Consider the following 18,749-nt stretch of genomic DNA (forward strand, 5'->3'; position numbering starts at 1 on the left):
CGCTTCCCCCTACACTACTCGCAGGCCTCCGGGGCGGCAGTGGGCGCTGTAAGGCGGAAGTGCGCGGCCGCTTCCGTCCGTCGCGGCTGAGTCACCGGGCCGCGCCGCCGCCTGCCCGCCGCCACCGAGCCGCCCCGTCCCCGTCCTGGTCCCGGTCCGGTCCCGTCCCTCTCCGCCGCCATGCCGCTGGAAAACCTGGAGGAGGAGGGGCTGCCGAAGAACCCTGACCTCCGCATCGCCCAGCTCCGCTTCCTCCTCAGCCTCCGGCCCCGAGCGCCCGACCCCGCCGCGCGCGAGGAGCTGATGGCGGCCGTGCGGCTCCACAGTGAGTGCGGGCGGGGGGGAGGGGGGTCGATCGGTCAGTCCGTCCGTCCGACCCTGCGGGGCGGCTCTGTCCGTCCCGAGGCAGGAGCCGCTCGGACTGTCCGCGGGTCCCGGGAGGCGGCCGTCTGGGGCAGGGACAGCCCGAGGGCAGCGGCGGGGAGAGGGGATGGGGGGGTCGGACCTACCGGCGCGGTGCCTCGTCCCCAGCCTTGGCCGCTGCCAGCGTCCTGCTGGTGTATAAAGGGCAAGAGTTGAGCACTGGGGTCCGCTGCTCTCAGGGGAGGGTGAATAGTGAGGCGAGTGCAAGGGGGAGAGGTGCAAAGAGAGCAAGGGTCGTAAAGGACCAGGGTAAAGTAGGGTGACAGGCAGGGCCTGCTGGAACACGGCTCTGTAATGTCTGGGTTTAATGGGTACCTGCCTGTAGAAAGGACGTAGCTGGTGTTGACGATGAACTGCATTGTCCCTTGGTGCTGTGCTGTAGAAGCGCACGCTTCTTGCAGCAATTAGTAGCAGAAGCTGCCCTGCTTTTCTTTCAGATATGGCTCCGTATTACGAAGCGCTCTGCAAGTCTCTCGAGTGGCAGATAGACATGGATCTGTTGAACAAAATGAAGAAAGCTAACGAGGAAGAATTGAAACGTCTCGACAACGAACTAGAAGATGCAGAAAAGATCTTGGGGGAGAGTGAAATCCGAGATGCAATGATGGCCAAAGCTGAGTACCTGTGCAGGATTGGAGACAAGGTTGGTTCGTGGCGGAGGCTTTATGGACTCATATTAAAAACACTGCCTCATAATCCTCTTAGCTAGGCAGGTTCCAGTGAGTGCTGTTCATAGGAAGGAAGCTGCATGACTTACTGTGCATTTTCGCTATGACGTAACTCAGACAGGGGTGGGAGATAGGGGAGGGGGTTACTGAAAGTTAAATTATCCAGGAAAAAAACCCAAACAAGCAGGCCTTAAAAAACCCCATTTTTTTCTTCAAAAGGGAAAAAGTTCTTTTCCAGTTGCAGATGGTATTTTTCCCTTTTCATGTGTCTTTATGTCTTTAGACTTTTCTAAGCTCGTTACATAGGGCAACTTAATTTCAAGTTACAGAGCAGATTTTCATAGTTCTTAGATTTAAAAGATACATGAGGATCGGCTTTTTCAACTTGATTTAAATTTTGATTCTTTAAGATTATGCATTCTGAATAACGTTCAAGTTCTGTGGGAAACTAACAAAGTCATGACTATCAGCAGTACACAATGCATGTACTTAGGAGAGACAGTTTGTAAATATTCTAGCTGCTTTTAACATTCTTATAGTGGAAAATATTGTCTTGCTACTTACTAGGAGGGAGCTCTGACTGCGTTCCGCAAGACTTATGACAAAACTGTGGCACTGGGACATCGTCTGGATATCGTGTTCTATCTTCTAAGGATTGGTTTGTTTTATATGGATAACGACCTCATCACGCGGAACATTGAAAAGGCAAAAAGGTACTGCTTGGGTTGTTGGAGAGCATTAGACCGCTTCTGAGACAAACTGTAACAAATGGAAGATAAATACCTTGCTGTCAGAAATGACTAAGACTGGTTGTGAGACAGAATCTCAGTGATGGGTGGGTGTTACGTGGTACTAGAGCGCTTCCTGTTCCTGTTTTGTTTTTCGATGAGGGGGAAGAGAAAAGGTTAATGTTTTGGGTCAGCCACTTTCTAGCAGCTGACTTGATTTTAATTTGTAACCCACCCCCCGCTCCCACTTTTCTGTTCTGTAGCTGTTGGAAGACAAATAACTTTGGGTGTGATTAGATTGTACAATAGCCAGCTGAATCCAGCTGCTGCCCATGCCACCCAGCTGGCTCTATGGAGTGCCAGCTTTTCCTCTAGAAGCAAGAGCCCAGCATCAGCATGGCGTGCTTCGGCGCAGCTGTCCATCCCGTGCTTCCGCTACTAGCGTCAGCGTCTCCATGCCCCCAGCATTTGAACTTCATGGTTCCCATAGCAAGCTGCGGATTCCGGTCTCTTTGCAGTTGCTATGAGACACCGAGGCAGAGGGTCTTCCCAGCTATGTTCCTCAGGCCATGATTATTTTTTTTTGTGTGTTGCCTTCTCAGCAGGTTTTGTCTTGGCCTGTGGTTCTGCTTATAGCTGCATCAGTTTTGTGTTAATATGACTCTTGAAAAGTGGCAACTTTTAAATTTTTTCTATGCTGTGTGTTGGATGGCTTTAATTTTAGCAGCGTAAGCAGTGGAAACATGTTGCCACGGCCAAAGCTGGCAGAAATATTTGTGTGCACGTCTCAGAAGACTGTTGTCAAAACTTCAGAGGCTATAAACTTTTCCTTTCAGTGGAACTTGCACTGTGCAAGAGCATCCGGCCTTTCCTGTCCCAAGGAAGCCACTTTCCTGACCCTGACAGCTGTACAAAGCCTGGACTGTTGCAACAAGCTGTAATATAAAACAAATTATTATTTCTCTAATCACATGGTATCACTTGATTTACTGTACTTGTTTCATATAAGTTATTACATAATACACTTACATAAGTAAATATTTATTTTTGTTCTATTTTAAGTCTAATAGAAGAAGGAGGAGACTGGGACAGGAGAAATCGTCTCAAAGTGTACCAAGGCCTTTACTGTGTAGCTATTCGAGATTTCAAACAAGCAGCTGAGCTCTTCCTTGATACAGTTTCGACGTTTACATCCTATGAACTTATGGATTACAAAACATTTGTAACGTACACGGTCTATGTCAGCATGATTGCGTTAGACAGGCCTGACCTTAGGGAAAAGGTAAGGAAAGCGGATGAAAACACCGGTGCAAACAGGTACAGCCTTTCTTTAACCTGTTTATCTCCAGGCTGAAAGTGATGGTATTTAAAGGTGTTGTCTGTTTGCTTTCAGGTTATTAAAGGAGCAGAGATTCTGGAAGTGTTGCACAGTTTGCCAGCAGTACGACAGTATCTCTTTTCTCTCTATGAATGCCGTTATGCGGCCTTTTTCCAGTCATTAGGTAAGGCTGTGGGTTTTTCCTACAACACTACTTCAGGTGCTTCGGTTATTTGTTTCAGATCATGCACAACTTTTGTGGAGTAGCTAGTCTTGAACTACAGCTGTTTTATGCAGGAATTTTTATTTTTAAACAGTGACCTAAAATTTGCAGCTCTTTGATCTTTTAAAACAAAACAAACAGCAAACCTACCTTTGCATACAGTGAGCTTTTTGAAAGGTGGAAAATAATTTTCAAATGGCTACGGAGCACTGTCTTACCTGAAGAGCCAGGTCAGATGAGAATGTTTGAAAGGTTTTATCTTTGAAAGAAGTTGTAGGACTTGCAGTCTAAAGGCCCTAAAATCTCAACCTGTAAAAGCATATTGCACGGAGAGTTTTCATTGTTGTTGTTACCGTTGGCTTTCTGCTCTGGTTTCTGTGTGAAAGGGTGACGCGGAAGAAAAGCTTTTCAGAAAACTCTCATCTTGCCAGTTCTCAGACTGCTTGTTTTCCTTCTGTGAGATTTAAAATACAAGAAGGTAAGATATTTAGAAAAAGCAAAAAAGAACCCTTCATTTTGTGGAAGGCTAGGCCTGATGAGAGTAAGAGCTAGGGGCAACATTTTTCTATTGGCCTTATCACTTGCTGAGAACTAAAACTGTCAGGAAAAAAAGTCACTTCAGTGCCTGGAAATCCTCCTAACTAATTTAAGAGCTACTACCAGAAAGTTAATCTTATTTCCTTACCCAGCTTTGGGTAACAACGTTTCTTCAAGTAGTTACATACCAAGGACTGCTTGTTTCCCAGCCCCACCTCGCTCTTGCGTGAGGGCTGATCCCCATGCTTGCCTTTAGTGAGGCCATGCCCCTGCAGCAGAGGGGAGACTGGCTCACACCCTGAAAGACGGATTCTCTGCTGACAAACAGAGTCATGGTATTGCAGCTTCTGGTTCTGGAACTGATAAAGATGATACAAATTTGCTTCTCTTTAAAGTAGAATTTCTTTTATATCCTGAAGTGTGCAAGAACACAATATTCACGCAGATTACTTATTAACTGGTGTTATGCGTTTTATTTACATAACTGATACTTTACATTTCTTAGAGGTTACTGACTCATTTCCTTTCTTTTTATTTTTTCTTTTTAGCTATTGTAGAGCAAGAGATGAAAAAAGATTGGCTGTTTGCACCTCACTATCGATACTACGTACGGGAAATGAGAATTCACGCGTATAGCCAGCTCCTAGAGTCTTACCGGTCATTGACATTAGGATACATGGCGGAAGCATTTGGAGTCAGCGTAGAATTCATAGATCAGTAAGTTATTTGGCTTTTTAAATTCATAAAGATCTCACCTTATACCTTTAAATTATTTATAATGATCCTACTATGAATATTTGTTCTACTTTGATTCTAAACATGCCAAGTTATGTTTCTATGGAAAGGCTTGGCTAAATTTAAGTGAACCTTAGGTTTCAGTGAAGAAAATAATTTGACTAGTCTTTTATTAATAAAACTTTGCTCTTTATACTGCTATGTGTGTTGACCTTGATATACTATGAACCTTAAGATTTTAGAGAATGACATAGTTCACAGCTACATAAAAGCTTAGCTGTTAAAACTTTGGGAATCCGCGCATTTTGCGTGTCCTACAAGTCTCCTTATTTAGTTTTGCTTGCTTTCTATTATGTGGACAGGATCCAGTGTTTTTCGCTTAAATCAAACACACGCTGTGGTCCCAATTTACAATTCTTTTCTAGCATAAAACCAACAGATTTAGGTCATGATGAGAACTAAAGTGAGAAACTGACTTTTACTCTGTGTACATGAAATGCTTTGTTTCAAATGCCTTCACAAGAGTCGTTCTGTTTTCATAGAGAAGTTTCAGATTTTATAACGTAGAAAAGTGTTACAGAAATATGACTACTGCTTGAAATACTCAGAAATTAATCAATAGGTGTTTCAAGAGAAACCAAATACCATTCAATACAAAGGTAAATGTTTTAAAGTCGTACTACTTCTTATGCTTCCCAGTAATTTATTACTAGTTGTAACTTGTCTTACTGTTGATCACAGGAATACTTTCTTCTACCATCAGTAATGTGCTGTAGACCACCAGTTGATTAACCAAAATAATACTTTTTTAAAAAACAGCATATTTATAGCTACTGGAGAGTAGGAACTACTAAGAGACTTTTCTAATGAATCGCCTGGCATAAAGATAGTTACATCAGGATAAATTCTGACTAGGCACACTCCCTGACTGCTGCCTTTGAATTTGAAGAGTAGTTGATGCTAAGCCAAGTGACAAATTTCACCAACTCAGGTGTGACACTTTGGCCTGAGAAGAAAATACTAAGACATTTTGTATTCAGATCGCTAGAATGATTATACTTGTGTGAAACTCCAAGCTTTAATAAGAGGAGGATGCATGAAAATATATAGGCTGTGGCTTCAGAAATACAGCGTGGCGATGGCGTTGTTCTGTAGCAGCAGGTTCAGAACTGCCAGGTCTACCAGTCCTTAGTGAAACATGATCTAACCAACCTTTTTTTCTTTACTTAGGGAGCTGTCAAGATTTATTGCAGCTGGGCGATTACACTGCAAAATAGACAAAGTAAATGAGATTGTAGAAACTAACAGGTATGCTAACAATTCCTAGAGATCATTTTTGACGGCCCAGTTGAATTTGATACATTTTGATGACGCTTCTTACAGAAATGTTAGTGGCTGGGTGTGAAACATTTTCTCACTTCTAAACCTTTTTTCCCCCTCCACAATTCCTAGGCCTGACAGCAAGAATTGGCAGTACCAAGAAACCATCAAGAAAGGAGATTTGCTGCTAAACAGAGTTCAGAAACTTTCCAGAGTAATTAATATGTAATTTTTTTAATGCAAGGGAATGCAAAATTTAGATGTTTAAAACATTTTGGAAGTAACCTATAAATATATTGTATAACTTGGTATACTGTAGGTAAAACAAAATACTAGCGAGAAAGGTAGTCTTTTTACTTTCTACTTCATTATGTAAACAATGTTCTGTTTTGGTGTATGGATCTCAGTTCATTTATTAAATGTATGATACAGTTGGTGACCTCTTGTAATATACTTTGTTCCTTTACTTGACTGTGTGTACAGCATTCAGTGTTCAACAGCGAGGCAGGGTCAAGATCTGTGGACAAAGAGAACTAAAGGCAATGCTACGTTTGCTTTTTTGAGTTCTGTATTTGAATCAAAGGTGAAAAGAATCAGTTGCATGATAGTAAAGTAGCCAAAAATTTTCGTTTGTGCACTGTCCAGGCAGAACGAGCTCTCGTTACGAGAGGATTACAGCTTAATCCTGTCAGAGGGGAATAAGGACACAAATGACTGGTGAAGCAGTAATACAGTTCTCATGGTTATAAGGACTATAACTTCGGTAACATCTTTAACTGAAGTAGCCTGTCCCTTAAAATGACATTTTTGCTAGCTATTGAAAAGGCGGCCAGCACATTAGCAAAGCATTACAGTTGTAATTACTTCCCGTGTTAGATTTGCAGATGTCAAAATGATGGTAGGAACAGTGGAAGAGGCTACTGCAGTTTGACACAACGGATCAAATACTGTAGGGGGTTACGGTTTCTTCCTTCACAGCTGCTGAGGAATAAACATTTCAAATAGGCTGCTGCCATACTGATGACACATAGTTTCTGGCTGTAGCAGAGCCTACGGCAGCAGCTGTTTGCCCTGCCCAAAGAAAGTCTGTGACTTAGGCCTGTTAGCTGTTTGATCCCACTGCACTTAGCAACCATTTGCTAATCCATTTGCTGCCTGGATTCAGTGCAACATTAATGCTCGAAGTAACACCACCAGGTAGACGTACCGCAGAGCGATGCCGGCATTTGGCAGCAACTGTGTGCCAGCGAGGACAGCGTGGGGTTTCACGTGCCCGCTCCTCTTTCTGGGGTATCGTGGAGGATCTCCCGTCTTTGAATCGCTGACACCTGCCTGAGGTTAGACTCCTCCCCCCCAGTCTTGAGGGTCCATTAATATTCTCTGTTGGACTGTTCTGAAACCCAAAATATGACCCAAATGACTTTTGGTTTTCTTTTACTACTTACTAGAAGCCGTTTTGTTTTTTCCAAGGAGCAGCTATTTAGCTAGAGTTTAAAGACTTAAATATCAGACAGTACTAATTAGAAGAAAATTATAATCTTTGCTTTCTTTGGACCAGCGAGAATAATAACAGAGAACCCTAGTTTGTTTACCATGTGGCCAGCTAATGATTCTATATTCTGTGTGTTCACACATGTATCGCTGCTTCTAGACCTGTACCATGGCACATAAAGCAGAGCTAGCTAGGAAGAGTTTAGTTCTTGCTCCCTTTTGCTAACATCTTTTCCACTTTCCACACATACAACTGTTAAGCATATCAGAAGATGACGCTGCCGACGGTCTGGGCTGTTTGCTTCCCTGAATTGAGGGATTTAGTTTCTGGTACACAGATGAGTTTTCCTTTCCAACATCTTTGTACTTGAACTGGCCTTAATTAACTATATCGAAGCTTTGCAAAATAAACCCCAGGATTTCCATTCAGCTTATGGATTACCATATATATATTTTTAACTCTAAGTTGAAGGGAGAAGAAACTTAAAGCTAGGCGAATGTAGACTTCATTCACTCAAGAGAAAGCTTGCTGCTCTTTTAGCATAGCTAAGAGCAACAGGAAAAAAAAAACAGGGAAATGTCTACTTTGTGAGGAAAATAAAAGCATTACTAAAGATTCTTAGTGTGCTGCAAGATATTTGCAGAGCTTTCACTTTTTATTTTAGTCTAATCATCACTATCACATCCCGTGGGAGCCGAGCATATCAGAGACTGGTGTTCTCTGCTCAGGCAGGTGAAAAACCAGAATGTTCAGAACAGGATCGCGCGTATCCTACCAGAGCAAAGTGAGAATTCATCTTCAGCGTGCCACCAGACAGTTCTAGTATGGCTCTTTGTCAAGATGCCAACATTATCTAGAAAAATGCTAATTGCACTAGAGACAATTTTTAAAAACCTCCTTGAAGATACCGACCTGCGTTGCTCATTTCCTGGTCTCAGCCTGTGTCCTGTGAAGGAGGATCCAGACAGAACCTGCGGAGCTGCTTGACAAAGCCTTTGGGGCCAAGGCCCGGCAAGAAAGCCACGGCAATTTTACCTGAACAACTTTAAGGCTTTCAGCAGCAGTTCAGCCTCTCAGCCACACCAGATAGTGGTGGGATAAAGTTCTGGACAGTTGTAGGGAAGGGAAACGCCTCCTGAAGTCCACAGCTGGATGCACAAAGCATAGCCAGAGCAGCTATTTACTGCTCTCCTGAAAAAAGAAAAATCGATCTGGTCCATGGTCTTTCAAAGCGCGGGAATGCTGAGGGGTCCAGAGTGGTCAGGCCTTGAGCTGATCAAGGGCAGAATTTTTTCTATTCTATCATTTTTAACTGCCTGCTTCAATTTCCACATCAAATCAGAAGCAATAGGATTTCTGCTTCCTTTAAACCCTCAAGTAATGTCAGGTTAACCTTTCACTGTCCCATGATCATGTTAGTTTTACCTTTTGTTTATTTCCTCTCATGATTTCCATTTATTTAACTCTGGTGGCGAGTGGCACACCCGGTCGTGCCTCGGTCTTGACACCTTTCCATGGATTTATAGTCCACATGCCAAAGTTGTACATTCTCTCTTGTAATTTAAGCTTGTGCAGTTCCTTGAACTAATGCCATTCTCCAATTTCGCTTTGGAAGGCTGACTCCATACTAGCAACACAGGAGCTAGAATCAGCCACAGATTTCAAGATACAGCCACACCGCAGGGGTGCTTTCCACCTTGCCCTGCGATACGTGTGCGGCCGTTAACGCTGAGGGCACGCAGGAGGGAAGGAGATGGAGCGTTGCAGGGTTTGTCAGTAAAGTTCTGCTACAAAATGGTTGAGATCGAGTTTGCGTGCAGACGTCTTTTGGCTCACCTGTCTGCTGACCTGCCAACAGATCCAGTCCTTCTCTCACTGAACGCTGGGCTCCAGAGTTTAAGGTCTAACCTTGCAGACAAGCGACAAGGCACTCACTCTTGAAAAAAGTCACCTGTCAGGGACTGGAAGGGACACAGGGGAAGGGAGCTCAGCTGCAAAAAGGGAGGACAAAGAAAATGTCCAGCACTGTGTTGGAGAGCAGCTAAACTGAGCGGCAGCGCGCTGTCCCTGCTGGTGCCAAAGAAAGCTTTTGTACCGATTTGGCTACCGGTGTCAGCTACAGTCATTCCGCATGGGCTAGGGCAAGGCTTTTTGACCAACTGCATCTCTCAGGCCAGTTCTTGTCCTTTGCAATGAACTTTGACTCCGGGTTAGTTTAAACAACTTCAGAAAAGGTTTTGAGATGGCCCTTGAGTTTGATGGGCCAGAAAAACAAAACCAAAACAAGCATATGCCACTTTTCTGCGACAAAGATCCCATGCTGCTTGTTAGGAACAAATCCAGCAGCTAATGCAGTTCTGAGCCAAAGCACTGAGAAAAGCATTCAGACAAATTAAGAGTCCCATGGTGGATCTTAGAAGCCACGTGAGTTTGATTATTTGTTGCAGCAGAACATGATAATAACGAACCAACAGGAATTTGCATTTAAATAAAGCCAATTGCAAGCCCCTGTATCGGTTGTTTCAGTAGCTGGCGTAAATAACGGCAGCCACGGAGCGCTTCAGGCTACAAAGGCAATGGGTGTCAGGGCTGTTCGCTGTCAACCCGGCCGCACGCTGCAAGGGCACGGGGCCAGCTGTGCACCCCTGCTCCCAGAGCTGCATGTCCTGCAGGTGCAGGACCACGATTTAGGGATCTTTCCTGCCAAAGGTAGGTTGTAGCCTTTGAGCCCAACAGGTCTCCACCAGAAGGCTGACAGCTTCGGGTTCGAAGGACACGTCGCCAGCTTCCGTTTTAAATGCAAAGGGTATCGACGGTATGCGCGTGCACACGAAAGCATATATGCAGAGAACCTCTGACATTGGGACTTGCACACACTATCAGGCTCAAACTCCTTCACCACCAGTAGCTCTGCCGGGATATAAATGGGAGTATTTTCCTGTGAAACAATCAGTGACAGGAAAGAAACTGCTTTCAGTCCACTTCGGGGAAGTCTGTGTTTACGGGGCTCTACTCCCGCACCTGGTCAGAAGGGATTTTTCATGACAAACCCCTTTCCTGAACTGATGGAGTCGCTGGGAGAAGCGATAACCCGGTGAGCAGCTCCGCGCTCTGCCCCGGGGTCAGGGCTCCCTGGCAGCGCTGCAGGGTGCCGGTGCCCGACGCAGCAAAGGCAGGGGAGAGGGAGGGCATCCAAACCCGCAGAGCTCCGAGGTGCCTCGGAGAGCTCAGCGTTACACGGGATAAACACAACTTTTCCCCTCTTCCTTCACCTTACCTGTTTTAGAGGATACAGAACCCTACTTTAAACGCAGTTAAACGCAGAGTTAATCCTTCAGTTCTGAAGCAGACGCAGACAGCTCGGAGTCACAAACTTGCCTGAACGCGATGACAAGCGGAGAGCCCTGCCCTGCCGCGCCAGCCTCCGCCTCCTGCGCGCTCCGTGCTGCGTCACTCCCACAGCCCGGCACAACCAACTCCAGGCCAGCAGTTTACGGGGTGGAGCAGAAATTAGTAATTGCTACTAGAAAAGAAAGATATTTGCAGGAAGGTGAGACAAAAAAACCCCAAACTTCAGTCAACACAAAAGGTAAGTTACATGTAGAATTATTAGATTCTCATTACACAAAGGCAAAGCAGAACCTGCTTCCTGCCTGACCCCCCCATTCATATCTGGTAGCGTTTATTCCAAAGGCTAAAAACTTTGTTCTTACTGTTCTGAGAGGAAAAGAAAGGGAAGAAAAAAAGGGAGAGAATAAAGGAAGCATTGCCATGGATGCGACTACGAATTCCGATCCCACTAACAGGAGTTTTACCAGTCTTACAAACAGCTCCTCAGAAGTCATCCACCACACGCGAGCCCCGAGTCACACGCAGAGAAAAGCCCGCAAGAGTATTTAATTCACACACTGGATCTTTGAACTGTGAAAACATGGAAGATGCTTTTTTTGGAAGGAAAAAAATAAAGGGCAGACGATGATTCACTGTACCACATTTGGGGCTGTAAAAGCCACTCCTCATTGCTGAACTCTGAAAACGATACAAAGCGCGAACCTTAAGCAACAGGACGTCCTTTGCACAGGGAAGGCAGCGCGGAGCCGATACGGGCACCTCTCAAAACCAGGCCCCCACGCCCCCGCAGCAGGTCAGGATGGGATCCTGCCCGGCTGGCTCTGTAGCCGCTCGCGCGAGGCTGACAGCGACAGTCTGACCGCATCCACTTCTCTGAAATCAGTTCACATAGGCACCGATACAGATAAGGTTTTCCTTTAATGGTGAATGATTTTATAATGAAGCAGAAACATATACTGTATTCCATGCAACCAACCTCATTTATTGAAAAGTCCTAATTTTATTGCCTTGTTTAGTAACATGTTTGTTCAACAAACTAATCTTTTTCATGAAGCAAAGCACAACTTTTTCTTATAAATAGTATAAATTATTTTATTTACAGAAACTTGTTACAAAACAAATAGACTATATATTTATTTCTTTTAAATATCCAAAGTAATTTTTCTATCCCATGACATTTGTTCATGTACTATACAGCAGCCAACACAGAGTTCAGCTGATCAGATGCTCTTGATTATGTATACAAATTATGAAACTATTCACACATTTTACACAGGAGATTGCTTTTAGAACCAGGCTCAACACGGAGCAAGATGCTTTCAAGGCCTACATTCACATTGACATTATGTAGTGCTCATTTTAAAATTACCTTTAAAACGTAAAATATCTTGCACAAAAAGGTAAAAATGATTATTTTCTGCTGAACGGTGAAACATTTAAGAATCTTTCTAAGCCCAATTCCCTCCTCCGGGACAGAATGAGTGAAAGATGAGAGAGAGAGAGATTCCTTGGCAAGAGAACTCTTACGGGAAGACAACTGCCTTAGAAATTTCATGTGGAAATCACATCTTTAGTTTTGAATCTTTTTAAGAGGTACTTACTTTTCTGTTTTGTTTTGTTTTCCTGGAATACCAACTATTTTGAACATTTTCTAAATCATTTCATTTATGAATGAATAACTCCCCCTCTCCCTCCCACCCCAAAATGAGCCAGTTAAATAAGCTGCTGGTTAAAACCACATTTCAAACGCTTGGCATTATATTAAATACAAGTTATCAGCGGGATTGTTCCAACACAAGGTACTCTAATGAAAAGATTTTACAAAAGTTACCAGCATCATTCGCTTTCTTTCGTCAACCCATCTCATTAATTTCAGAAAAATATATATATATGTATGTGTATATATATATACACACGCACACATACATACATATACGCACACATATATTATGTACGGGTGGAAAAAGCAAGCTCCAAAATTTCAACTGAACATTCAAGTCTTTTAAGGAGAAGCTGTCTAAACAGTCCGAGCTTAAAACTAGTTATATCAGGCACTTTCAGTTTTTCCGTTAGTTTTAAACCACATGAGACCCACACAAATGCGCACGCACGCACACGCACACAAACACTAAAAAAAGAGAAGCAGTGTGTCACTTAACTAAATGTAGTCTTCTGGGAATCAGGCAACCGATAAGCAATGCCGTATCGACCACGCCGGCTCCATCCTGCGCTCGGGCTCCCGCGGCGGAACCCGACCGCAGGACCCGGGCAATCGTTTGCATGTATCCACTCCCAAGACGTGAGAAGGGACACAGCTTTCACAAAACGGAGGCATCCCTTAAGTTGCAAAGTAGGCATGTTAACTATTGGCTTGGCAGTGAACCACTTCAAATTATAAAAAGGTATTTGCTTTTTTCTTTTTTAATTAATTAATAAATAAATACTAGATGATCTCAATTGTACCAAAACTGGATATAAGAAAAAAAGACCTGTGCAAAAATACATATTTAAATATGTACAATCAATTAACAAAATATGTCTTCTGAAATAGGGATACTTCAATATTTATAATAGAACAAGAAATTCCAAAATAAAGATACAAAAGTATGTTTTTTTTTCTTTTTTGTATAATTCTTTGTTCATCATTGCAGCAATTTTTTAGGTTAAGAAAACTGCAGGAGTCGTAACGAGAAGTTGGAAAGACTATAAAAACTGTATCTCTTAAATTAATACCAAAATCTGTCTAGAAACAACCCAGCCACTGCAAATTCAATTTTGCAAGGAAAAATTAATTTTAAGCTTCCTTAATTATTTACAGTAAGAACTATGTGACAATAAAAGCTTCAGGAACGATGTTCTGCTTATAACCAAGATCTAACACACAATATTTAAGCAGGTCTATGCTCGAGGGCAGACAGGATTTACGAGGTTCTAACTCTTTACTCCCAGTAGCTGAAACCCACACGGCGCAGGTGGCTGCAGACGCTGGCTCCGTACGAGCAGCGATCGGGAATTCACTTTCTACCACGCCTCATGCTATCGGAGGAGCACGGATTTGCCGCTTATGCACTCAGATCAACAGAACCTTAAATAGGCAGAGGAGAGTTCGATCACAAACTTGCTAGCGTTCAAATCTTGCCAAATCTTTGTTTCCTTTACCTTTGTGTCTATCAAGAGTCAAATTGCACTTGTGACTGACGCTATCCTGAATCGGAAGCTCTGCCCCAGGGACTTCACCAGAGCGTAGATTTCACTCCAAACGCGCAGGCTTTAACACGCTTTGATTTAATTTTGTGGCATATCACTTTGGTTCCTTTTACGTTAAACCAATCGCAGTTCTAACAATCCTTTCAACGGGGCATCTTACTAAACACGAACCCTTTTGTTCCTGAAAAGTTGTCTTTTTTTTTTTTTTTCTCAGAGTTTGCATAAGAAGTGTCTCTAGTATGTTGCTTTCTCAGTGTGATCTTTCGTATCAATTCAAAGCTAAAGTGTCTGCATAGAGGCTTCTTGTTGTTTTGCTGTGTAACAATGATTTCGTAGCAAGTTCAGGTTAAGCTGAAAGCATCGTTAGGTAAACAACTAAGCAACTGCAACTCAGAGTGGCTTTGGATTCCCTGATGTACTACGTGCCACCAGAGCTGGGGAGAAGGCTGGGCTACGCGAACAATTGGACAGGCTCAGATTGTCTCTTCTCAGCAATAGCTGGTGCCCCTTTAAGGCAGAAAAAAAAAGAAATCTTCTTGGTTGGAAATTTGTTTTCCTTTGCTTTGCCCCTTAATAAAGGTTTAGTCAGTTTTGAGACTTTACCTGATGTTTAATAACTTAAAACCATCCAGACAAACCAAACTGTAAGACAATAAGCCCTTTAGCAGGATTCGCCTTTGAGGTGTTTTGAAGCAAGACAAAATATTTCATAAAAATTGGCTGGACGATATAAAACTGTGTAAAGCCCCCTTTACTCATAAAGCCTGGGTGGGTGCGGGATGACTGCGATGCATACATCGGCGCTGTACGGTGAACTCGGCTGTCAAATTGGCGTTTATTCCAGAATTTTGAGGGAAAAAAAAATTCTTACTGAGTGGTTGAAAGTGTAACACCTTAAGAATTTAGTTATACAAACAAGGCATAAAGGAACTGACTTTTATGTTTTTTAGAAAAGTTTTAGATACTTTAAATACTTCATTTTTAAAGGGCTGTTTTTACAGGCTGGAAGGCAAATCCAGCCTAATTTAACCAATACAGTTGTTATCTTCTTTTAACTCACAGAGGCCTGTGGTATACAGTATAGGTCAACAAATACGTTCTTTGGGCATATAGTTTTAGAGGTTATTTGCCTTTGTCTGTTTGATGTTTTTGGATCTTTTTTAATAACAAAACTAACTTATTTTCTTCTGCAATCAAGTCTCACTCAAAAGACTAGAAAATAGGGTTTGTATCATGCAAGTATGACATTTTTATACTTGTTTTCTGAGCGACGGCCTCAAACAAGTTTTTGTGGTTTTTGTTGGGTTTGTTTTGTGGTTTGTTTGTTTGTTTGTTGTTTTTCTTTTAAACTCCTGATAGCTTCTTATCCCAAATTACTTGCAAAAAGGCTGGGCAAAACACAGACTATTTTTTGAATTGTGCTATTTTTATATTCCATTAAAGGAACATTGCTATAAAAACACTAAAGCCATATTCCCTTCTTGAGGGCTTCTTTCCATTGTGCCTCACACATTTCTCCCCCTTGTCGCGGGGTCCTCTCCATTGAGGGTGTCTGTCTGGTTAGCTATCACCTACAAAAGACACCATCAGTATAAAAATAAGTCCACAGTAACGTTTATTTCCCCCCAGAAAACATTCGTTTGCCCAGCCAATCTATGTCAAATAGTGGCAAGATGATGTACTCCTGTAAGTAAAATCTCACAGATTTGTAGCAAACAGTCCAGACCACTGTTAACACTGATAAGAGCAATTATGTGGCTGAACTTTATCCAGTGTCCATTTCTAGTATATTCACTGCTACAGACATGGCTTCAGGGAAATTCCTTGTTTAAGTGACAGTCCAGTAGATTTCCACACCTGAGGACCATGGGAAGTTGGGTAAAGTCAAGGCATCTTGGAGTCCAGAATTCCAGATGGAGGTTTTGCTTGTAGTGAAAATTGTCCAGTTCGTTTCTCACCATGGTGCGTTCAGCTATCAGGGACGGGCCTTTGGCTTTTGAGCAAGCAAAAGAAAGAGAAGGAAGAGTGAGCCAGGCTGTTACAGCACATGCCCTTAAAAGACATTTTCTGGGTAACAAGAGCATATTTTGGGCAGAGTCAGCAGGCACCGCGCGACACCACCAGCGTGCGGTTGGCTCCTCCAAGACTTGACAATTCCCAAGCTAGGGCTCCTTAAAGTTATAATGGTTTCAGACAAGATTTCCTTCTTTAATTCCCTCAAATTATATTTCTCCTTTATTTATAACGCACAGCTGAAACAGTAAGTATTAGATAAGTCCAAAAATTAATTCAGCCATCTGAACGCTTGTTTTCTTAGAGTAAACGCAACATAATGGTGAAAATCTTCCTCTGTGGCTGAAGCTGAAAATTCAGAAGCCATTCTGGAAAAGCTCCTACTGCCCGCCTAGCTCTCCCAGTATGCTGATTTCAGCTTATTAGCGTCAGAGGAAACAAGAAATTTCTTGGGTTTTCAATCACGAAAAATCTAGTTCTAAAGCTACTCTCTAAAATTCCATCTTCTATACTCTCCTTGAGCTGTATCAAATTCTTTTTACCCCTCCAAGCTACTCTCCAAGCCAATTTGAAGTGTTTCATTAAAAAGTCTGAGCTACCGGTTTCTAAATTATCTCTTATCCTAATTTTTCAAGAACTTTCTCTCCCAATACACTATTTTTCCAGTGTGGTTTGTTAAAAAAAAGACCCCAAACTAATTTTTTAAATGGGATCTTACGTATTCATGAGATCGGCTTCCTTTATAGTATATCTGTTTGCTTTACCAACTAAAAAGGTTTCTATCTTATTTATAACATTTAATCTTGTTATTACTAAGAAGGTAGTCAATGACACCTTGGGATAATAGGCTTATTTTATCACAGTATCACAGTTCTGTTATCAGCATCATTATGTTCCACTTTGTAGAATGTTTACAATGACACAGAAACAAGAAGTCAGGCTGAGACGTGCAGCTCAGATCCATGGCTGGCAAGGTTTACTTTTAAAATTATTTATTCATTTTTTTTAATGTGAGGACCGAATTTTATCTGAGAGCAATTCACGGGCAACACCTAAGGAACTTGGAATGTCATGTTTATGGCTATTTTTTAAAAAGTAAGCTACACTTTATGAGAGCGTTCATAAAAATCTTGTGTAAATGTACTGTAAAAACATGCAAAATGAGTAACGGACAAATAAGAGAACTATCTTGTACTCAAATACGATCTGGAATTGCCTAGCTAATAATTAAGAGAACACATCTAACGTAAGCACATGAAGAGACATGTTCATATTGCCTTAGTTTGAGACAAAAGTTCATACCTGATGAAAAAGAGAATTGTTCATCAGTCCTTGCGTCCCTGGGATTGCACCAGTGTGTTTTGCATGAACATTGTTCACCGATGTCAATTTGGCAACTTTGTTTGATTTGCTGCTGCTGCTGCTGCTGTTAATGCTGCTTGAACCAGGTGAGCACTTTCTTTTCTTTCCTATTAATTTGTCAAGGGAAGTATGCGAATGTGAAAAACTGCTGTGTGAATTTACAGTCAGCTCGCTGGACTGATGAACAAATGGCCCTAAGGAGAGCGTGGAGTCACTGCTGTTCATCATCACACTCATTCTCTTTATCGATTCTGCAGGGCTCCCAGTCGGAGGGCCCCTCCCTGATTGGTCATGTTTGAGGCTAACAGAGTTAGCTTTGCTAGTCATACAGTTGAGGCCAACGCTGTGGGACGAAGCTGTCACCGATGGATGATAGGAGGTCCCAGAGTTTCCAGAGTTAACCACACAGTTTTTTCTAAAGGACTCTGTGGAATGAGAAGGTGCTAGCAGTGCGGAACTGTTTTTACGCTTCTTTCCTGAGCCGCTGCTGCTACTGATGCTGCCGGTACTGTTACAGGTGCCACTGCCAGCAGAAGATTCCTTAGGTTTAAAAGATTTGCTGGATTTCATTTTCTGAGGTTTGCTGGGCATAGGTGAAGGTACAGAGGAAAGCACTGTAGGTGTTGAAGGGGACGAAGACACTTGTCTTGATTGCATACTGCAGACAGGATCCACTGCACCCAGAGTAGCAGGATTGGCATTTAGTGTCGTTCCATGTGATGGTACCGATTTATTATTCAGAGACACACAGGAAGGAGATACCAATGCTGGCGAAGACATAACCGTGGTGGGTAAGAGGAAACCTGCTGCACTGACACCGTACTGTGAAGCAGGCATTGAGTTTGTCCTATGTGGTGCACGAACTGATGCTGTGTTACTAGATGCTGGAGGAATTTTCCTGCAGGTGCACAGAAAAACAAACAAAAACCTATGTAGCTACCATTCTTCGGAATAATACCCAGCCTAATAATGCAACATTAAAGTGATTGTCTCTTGAGATTGATTAATGCCACTAAAATATTTTATTAAATTAATCGTTAGCTGTTGCAAAAAATGTATAGCACAGACTATCAACCTTTGATCCGACTAATCTGAACATAAGATTACTGTTCTGTAACTAGAATCACAGGCTTCATGGGTTTATACGAATACCAAGAAGAATAAGAACTCTTTCACTTCTACTCACTTCCACATCTGTGAATTAAGATGCTTCTCCAACATGAAGTCAAGTGCACATCGAATATGGTTCCACCGCTTGTCAAACACGTAATAACCTCTTCCAATTTGCCGACTACCAAATGTGCAAAACTGAAAAGACAGATTTTTATTGGTCTTTTCTACCTTCAGTACAACTCTCTAACAATGCACTTAT

The 18,749-nt window shown here is 42.5% G+C and overlaps 2 protein-coding genes across 6 annotated transcripts in view; one reads left to right on the top strand and one right to left on the bottom strand.

Moving 5' to 3' along the window:
• The first annotated feature begins 52 nt into the window (after positions 1-52).
• On the top strand, positions 53-6,391 carry PSMD6 (proteasome 26S subunit, non-ATPase 6). The gene is made up of 8 exons (XM_064453567.1): positions 53-325; positions 861-1,066; positions 1,659-1,804; positions 2,882-3,101; positions 3,213-3,321; positions 4,446-4,614; positions 5,863-5,940; positions 6,085-6,391. The coding sequence occupies exons 1-8, from the start codon at positions 181-183 to the stop codon at positions 6,179-6,181; spliced, it is 1,170 nt and encodes a 389-aa protein (XP_064309637.1). The 5' UTR covers positions 53-180; the 3' UTR covers positions 6,182-6,391.
• Positions 6,392-11,860: 5,469 nt separating this feature from the next.
• Positions 11,861-18,749, bottom strand: part of ATXN7 (ataxin 7) — a 90,497-nt gene continuing 83,608 nt past the window's right edge. For all 5 annotated transcript variants that reach the window (XM_064453563.1, XM_064453566.1, XM_064453562.1 and 2 more), the window contains 3 exons: positions 18,564-18,685; positions 17,318-18,275; positions 11,861-15,995 (listed from right to left, as the gene is read on the bottom strand). In XM_064453563.1, the coding sequence (XP_064309633.1) occupies positions 15,978-15,995; positions 17,318-18,275; positions 18,564-18,685 (1,098 nt within the window). In that variant the 3' untranslated portion in view covers positions 11,861-15,977. The remainder of the gene's footprint in view (positions 15,996-17,317; positions 18,276-18,563; positions 18,686-18,749) is intronic.

Source organism: Phalacrocorax carbo, chromosome 6 (assembly GCF_963921805.1).
Source record: "Phalacrocorax carbo chromosome 6, bPhaCar2.1, whole genome shotgun sequence".
In the NCBI taxonomy this organism is placed as follows: Eukaryota; Metazoa; Chordata; class Aves; order Suliformes; family Phalacrocoracidae; genus Phalacrocorax; species Phalacrocorax carbo.